The 7,863-nt window shown below is 40.9% G+C and overlaps 1 protein-coding gene across 1 annotated transcript in view; it reads left to right on the forward strand.

The window, feature by feature from the left end:
* The window catches only part of HS6ST2 (heparan sulfate 6-O-sulfotransferase 2), a 329,308-nt gene that overhangs the window by 318,808 nt on the left and 2,637 nt on the right, over nt 1-7,863 (forward strand). The window contains 1 exon segment of the mRNA XM_006921527.2: nt 7,741-7,862. Coding sequence (XP_006921589.1) covers nt 7,741-7,862 — 122 coding nt within the window.

Consider the following 7,863-nt stretch of genomic DNA (forward strand, 5'->3'; position numbering starts at 1 on the left):
GTCTTGTAGAACAATGGGCTCCCAAGGATTGGCCTTGCTCCCTGCATCAATTAACTATAATTTTATTTAGCCTATACTCACATATTAATGTTGTTTGATATAAAAGCCACCTTCCTTGCTTTGACTAAGTCATTTACATGCAATAGGAGAATCCATGCAGTTGGTTTAGACATCTTTAACCAAGGAAGGAGACCAGACCTTCAGCATTAATGACTCAATGTCATACATAACTCCCACTGTTTGGAAAGTTTACTTAGGACCACCAACCACAGTTCTTATTTTTCTACTACTCATCATTACTCCAAGAACAAGATGTGCAAAGACTGAACTTAAAAAAACAAACAAACAAACAAACAAACAAAAAAACCTAAACACATGTATAATGAAATCTTTACTCCTATTGATTCAGGCTAAGAATTGGTTTCCTTTCTTAAATTAACTTTATACTGATCACTACTAAGACATTAACTGGTACAGTTTTGCTGGCCTTCTATAAAAAAATGGCTCTGATATTTCTTTCCCCTTTGAGTAGTACAGGAAAAACCTGACTCTGGCCTTTCGCGAACCAGTGACCTTAAAGTAAAGGTTTGCAGCATGATCCTTATAACTTTACTCAGACAAAGTTCCCTCGACTTTCGAAATAGGCATCCTTAGGACTTCTCTAAGGACTGCAGCAAGGAGCTCAGACTTGCTCTTGGGAGCTCACTTGGCTTGCCCACCCTCTTGGTACTCCATGGGATCACTGAGAAACTTTAGGTCTCTGAAGCCACATGCATAGGACAGTGGTTCTCAAACTCGACCAGCGTATACATCAGAATTTCCTGGAGGGATTGTTAAAACACAGATTGCCAGGTCTAAACCCCAAATTTCTGTTTCAGTAGGTGGACCCAAGAATGTGCATCTCTAACAAGTTTTTAAGTGCTGCTGCTGCTGCTGCTGCTGCTGCTGCTGCTGTTTCTGGGGCCACAATTTGAGAACCATTTTAGTTTGTTTGTACAGACAGAAGTCATGGGTTTGTGTCCCAGCACTAGAATGGGGAGAATACAGGTTCTGGAGTCAGAGAGAAAGGGGTTCAAGTCTAAGCACCCCTACTTAACTTGTAGCATGAACTTGAGTCAAATCATATCTCTCTAAGTCTCAGTTTCTTCATGTTTGTAATGGGAATAACATCTGATTCATGGTATTGTTGGGAGTTATGTGTGTCAATCAGGAGTGCCCCCATTTCCTGACTATGCATTGGTATAAGGAAGTGCTCTCTCTCAGTAGCCTAATGTGTTCCCTTCATGAGGGTTAGTGAATTCTTTTAGGCCTGGTTTATTTGGTGTCCTAAGTAATTAACAGACACAAAACCAGGGTCTACTAAAAAGACAGGCCTTCAGCCCAGGAATATTTCTTGCACATAGATTGATTCCCAAGGGCTATTGGCAACTTGTGACTTGTGGACAAACCCTTACCTCTCTTAGATCCTTGATTTCATTTCCTCACCTCTAAAGTGAAGGGTTTGATCTAGATGTTTTGCCATCTCAAAGGTTTCTTCTTGTCTGACAGTCTAGGATTGCATGACTTAGAAGTGAGGTACTTATTGCAGGATAAACTGTTAAAATAAAACAAAAAAAATATGGTTCTTGTTTTCATCCATTTACTTACACTTAATATCCTTAAGCATCCCAGCCTTCATTACCATTGGGCTGCTGCACAGAAGGTCAGGGACAACTGCTAAATATTACTAGATCTCCTTCATAGCTAGATCTTCTTAAAATGTTCTATCACAGGTATAAAATGGTATATCTGTTATTTAATAGTGACATCTAGAGGCTTTTCCTTATCGATGAAAATTATATGCATTTTTCTATTAGCTCATCCTAAATTCTGCTGCTTCTGGAATCTTTTATCAATCACTTATTTTATGTCAAACATTCTGGCAGGCCCAGAGGAGCTTACATTGGTAAATGATACATGGTCTCTGCCCTCACAGAGTTTGTAGTACAATGGGAGGGAGCAGACAAATCATGAGATAATCTCAGCACATTGTGATAAATGCTACAACAGGAGAATACCAGTGCAATTAGAACAGTTAACTCTGCCCAGGAATGTCAAGAAAGGTTTCATGGAGGAGGCAGTCTTTGAGTTGAGTTTTGAAGGAGTTTTCCAGATAACCTATATAAAGGATAGGTAGAAGCCATTCAAAAGAGTGGACATCCCATATACAAAAGAAAGGGAATGTAGGATCATTGCCTGGGACCAACTTGGTAAATTAATATTACTTTTACGTACCTGGGGCATAGAGTATTGAGCTGGACTCAAACTTGGCACTACTGATATTTGTTTGGATAATTCTTTGCATTGTAGCATGTCTAGCAGCATCCCAAGATTTAACCCATTAGATGCCAATAGTACCTGCCACCCCAATTGTGGTAACCAAATGTCTCCAGATATTGCCAAATGTCCTAGAGTCAGGGGAAGGGAGCGATAGATGCAAAATCATTCATGGTTGAAGAAGACTTGTATAAAAGGAGCTTGATAGAGATAAGGGTCGAAGGCAAAAAAAGATGGTTGCCAGGTCCCACAAGGTTGTGCCTAGCACGTGGAGGAGCTTGGACTCCTGTCATAGTTGATAGGGAGCAATTGAGAGGTTTTAAATAGGGAATGACAGGTCAAATGTGTTCCATATGGGGGTATAGAATGGGAGTGAGAACAGAGGTAGGGAGGTGGGCCAGAACACTGCTGCAATAATCCAGCAGAGAAGTGATGAGAGTCTGATTCCAGGCAGTAGTTGAAAGGATAGATTTGAGAGCTAATAAGAAATAGAATCAGAAGAACTTGGGGAAAGTTCAGATGTTACTGGTGAGCAACATAGAGGAGTCATGATGACCCACTGATTTTTTGCTCAGACAACTCTTTCATTGGTTATCATTGTTGTTTCCTTAGTTACTTATCAATGACAGGAAAATGTTGCCTTAGACTTGTACAAGGTAGCATACCTTTCATTGTATTCTGCCTGTAAAGGTACCATGGGCATATAGAGGTACTAAACAATGGTCATTAAATCAATCCAGGTAACTTATGGGGAGTCATAACTCCAATTTAAAAATGTGACTCTTGGTCATTTAAATTAAATGACACATTTGGTCACAAGATATTTCTGTCTAATTATTATTAACTGAAACAGACCAAGTGTGATTTTCCTGTTGCCGAACTTGGTTCACGTGTTTAAAATTAAATCAATCCATTCAGCTGCACCCTTTGGGTTTATGTCAACCTGGAGATTTCCAGCAACTACCCCAGACTTGCTCTCACCTACATCTTGTTCTCTTTGATCAGTGCCTGGATATAGGCATTGACAAAAGGAATAACAAGGTATGGTGAAGATATTTGGGGTATATAATTAGAATTCAGATGCATTTTGGCAAGCTTAGACTTACTCTAACAAGAAATTAAACAGAGCTACAAATAAACTGCATTAGTCCAGGACAAGGTAGATTTGGTTTCAAAATGGCATACATGTAAATGAATGAAAGAATTTAGTTGACTGTGTGTCAGTAGTGTGGTGTGTCTGCCAAAAAGGCCGATGTGATGTGAGGCCACATTAAGAGAAATGGTGTCAAGAATGAGGGAGGCATAGACTGTTCCTGCTTGTTACTTGTCAGACTGCCTGGAGGATATATTGCAATAAAGTGGAATACATTCAGAGGCAAATAAGAGGACAGCGAGGGGACTTGAAGCAGTGTGTAGAATAGTTGAAAACCATATTTAGCATAAAGAAGCAAAACCTCAGGATATTAAACACTATCCCTAAATATCTTAAGCCACATGTGTGGAATTAAAAACCAATCCCTAAGTAGGTCCTCACAGTCTGAAACTACCACTTTTTGCTGACAAGTCCACATCTTTATCTTAAGCCCAGATCACTCTCTGAGCACTAGATCTGTCCATTCAACTCTCTTTTTGGATATCTCACAGGCACTTCAAACCTTCCACCAGAGACCTGGGAGGCATCCTTAACCCCTTCTTTCTCTCCCCTACATTCAGTTTGTCACCAAGACTTATTAGTTCTACTTCTCAAATATTTCTCTAGTCTGCATCCCTTCTTTTGTCTTGTTTTCTACAGTAACCTCAATTGATTTCCTTAATTTCATCTGCACACACCATACACAGTGATTGTTCTAAAAGAGACCTCATCATGTTACTTCCTTGCTTAAAATTTTTTAAAGGCCTCCCTATTGCCCACAAAAGTCTAAATTCTTAAATATGGCACCCGAGGTCTTCCTTAACCAGGGTATTTACTATTTCTTCATCCTTAATTTCAGTGCACTTCCTCCACACACAAGCTAGTTCATACTTTTATGCCTTTGCTCATGCTGATCTTTCTACTTCATACTCTTTTCCTCTCTTCTTGCCTCATCTAATTTTTACTTGTTTTTCAAAATAAAGCTTCGGAAATTCTTCCTCTATTATCAGGTTAGGCTAAGAATGACTGTACGGTGTCATTGCTCCATTATTAACAACACATAATACTGAAGTGCTCTCCTTTGGTCCCTGTCTCTTATCCCAATCAGTGTGCTCGGTGCCAGGCACAAATGAGATACTTGAACTGAACTGAACTGACCACTGGAAAAATGCCACCTGTGTCCCTGTGCCTATTTGATTCCCAGTCACACTCTCATCAGGTTGGGCTTTCATATCCTCATTTGATCTGGGTGAGAAGACTGCTTCTCTGATGTTTTCCGAACAATTCTTCACTCAGAAGAGTGAACATTCAGGATCATTTGCCCAACTAAACTTCCCAGGTGTTATCCTTACCTATCTTCCCACCTCCAATACAGTATGCAATTCAGAAGGCTACTAGACACTCCTGGAGACTTGCCCTTCAGCAGGCCTTCCTTTTTCACCTGTGGGATTATTTTTCAAAAAGCATCAAGCATCTCCAGTTGTGGCAGTCTGGGCCTCTGGGCCTTTTTTCCCTGAAAAAAAAAAAAAGGGGCTGTTGCCAATCACTGAATCACTAGAGTTATTGTCATCTGAATGTGTAGGATACCTGTTATTACTAGAGCAGTGTGTGTGCATGCATGTACGCTCCTCTAATTTCTCTGCTGCCATGATTATGCCTACACTGTAGAGACTGAGGCTGCCCACGCTGGTCTGCCTTCATCTTATACGGGCACCAGGGGACCTTCAGGTGAAAGGAGTCACACATCCAGAACATTAGAGACTCTCTGAATGTCTGTCTCTGCCTTTCTGTGGGGCCTCCTCTCTCTCACTGTGGAGATGGTGCTTACAAAACATTGGCCCTGACATTAACCCTGGTGGTTGCAAACTTTCTGCTCTGAAAGATAAGGAAGAGTTGTTAGGAGAGCCTCAGACTTGTACTGGGGTGCACTCTAGGATTTACCAGAAGATGTCGCTATAGGCTTAAATCAGCAAACACAATTAGGGAAGGAGGACTGTCAGCTAAACTTGACATTATGGGGGTCTAAAGCACCCAGCAGCACCCATAATGCATGCCTGGAAAAGCTTGTTGAAAGATTAATCCAAATGTGTCACTGGACTTCATAAATTTCTTTTTTCCCCCAAATAATCAGACAAACTGCCACTAAGCTATCACTTCAGGCCTAGAATAAAGGCTCAATAAATATGTATTGAATGAATGAATAAATACCAAAACTAGAAGTGGAAGGAAGGAGCCCATAGGAATAGTAGTCACCTTTATTGGTAAAGGCTACTAGGGAACAAAAGCTGCTGCTCATTAGTAGTGGATCCTTACTGAGATAAATTTGAGTGGCACCGGCAAAGTCAGGTCCCAAGGAAAGTAGTGAGATGAGTGAAGGTAGTCTTGTCCCCCTCTCCAGCCTCACTCCCAGATGATTCTCCTATGCCCCATGCTTGTTTATTCCTGAAAAACATGTAAAATGATTAAAAAAAAAACTTTCTGTGATTTTTTTTGCAAGACACTTGGAAGATTGTTCAGAGTTTTTATATAATGAGGCATGTCCTTCCCAATTCCCAATTCTCATCCTCCTCTTCCTTGGAATAGTTCATTAAATAAGCAATTAGAGGAGTTACTGAGATTCTGCTCTGTGCCAGGTATAAAAGCCGATGTGCAAAGCTAGAATGGATGCCATGAGAGTTATCAAAGAATAGCAAAGAGCCCTTGTCCTGGAAAACATAATTTAAACAGAAATACAAACAAGTAATTGCAATTCAGTATCGAAAGTGCTTTAACACAGACTAAAGTATGGAAGTGCTGTGGTGACACAGGGAAGAGGTGATAGCTGGCAGCAAGTGATGAGGGAAATTTTCTCAGAGGAGACATAGTACTTCGACTGGAAATTGAAATATGAGTAGAATTCTCCATTCAAGAAAGGAAGGTCACACCAGGCAGAGGAAACACCATGCACATAATAGAGGCATACAGGATAGTTCCCAGGGTGCCTGAGTTGCTCAAAGCCCAAGACTTGAGAGAAACGTTTCCTCAGAGGACACCAGGCAACAGACTCAGTTAGCCAGGTTGTTGAGTTGGTTCCTTCTGGCAACTCATGCATGTGTACAAAGCCATCACTCCTTTAGATGGGAACGAATAAGCTTCAGAAAAGCTTCATGCCATTTCCAAGGTTTTTTTTAATGGCTTCCCCTCTGCTTGGTGTTTACTGTTGCTTTCCTTCCACAATATGCCCTTCCATGACCTCATCTTTTATCCACTGAACCCGAGTGGAAACTCATTTCTTATTAAAAGCCTACCCCAGGCTTGTTTCACTCCTCGAATGTGCCTGATCACATCATAGGCCTTAATGTTTCTAGGGTGTGGTTCATGTGTATGCACCTGCTGTATATGTGTGTGTGTGGGGGGGGGGGGTTTGGTTTAAATGTTTGCTAGTCTGCTATTTGAGGAAAGAACTTTATCAGTTTGCAGCTTTAAAGTGAAGATAGCCTCACAGCAAAGCCTCTGCTCTTGCTGACATCTAGGTGTCCTTTCTGTGGGTAAAGAAAAGGGGCATTTTAATGCTGACAGAGTCAAGTTTCCTATCTTGGAAAATTAGCATGTGAGTGAAAGCTGAAACTAATGTAGTAGCTTGCATATATGCCATTGGTAGATACCATGTCTATTTCAGTCAATGATTAACCAAACGTTTATTTCTGGAGGCCCTCGCATTCACTGCCTAACTCTACATTCCATTTCTATATTTGTATGAGGCATGATGTTATGACAGCAGCCAGATTCAAGGATATCATATCAGATACTCTTTCAATAAGATTTTGTTTTTGAATAAGATATCCTGATTAGACTAGATATTGGAAAAAAAATGCTTTTGTACATTTAGTAAGAAAGAGTAGGATTTGTGTTCACATAATTCCATATCACTTCAGTAAGATCACTTACTTCAACTGAGTCTCCATTTCATGATCAGTTAATGGGGGTTTAGAGGTGAGGTATGAAATAAAATGGGTGCCTACTTAGCAAATGAGGTCATTGGAAGGATTTTGTCATTGGTTGGAACAGAGGACAAGGCCAATGTCCTAAGCCTAAACTTTTCATGTCAGCAAATTTGGTGAAAGAATTAGCTCTCTGGACAGGCTAGTAGGACTCACAGTGTGGACAACAGCACAGTTCATAGGTCAAATGCCACTAAACCTCCATCATTTCCCTGTAGCCTTCCTTACTGGCCAGTGAACATAACATATGCCATGCACCTCCCTGACACCACTTATGTCACCTGACTGTTGGTCATTGTGCTTTGTCCATAGGAACTTCCACTACATCACCATCCTCCGAGACCCAGTGTCCCGGTACTTGAGTGAGTGGAGGCATGTCCAGAGAGGAGCAACATGGAAAGGATGACTGCATGTCTGCGATGGAAGGCCCCCAAC

Source organism: Pteropus alecto, unplaced genomic scaffold (assembly GCF_000325575.1).
Source record: "Pteropus alecto unplaced genomic scaffold, ASM32557v1 scaffold19, whole genome shotgun sequence".
In the NCBI taxonomy this organism is placed as follows: Eukaryota; Metazoa; Chordata; class Mammalia; order Chiroptera; family Pteropodidae; genus Pteropus; species Pteropus alecto.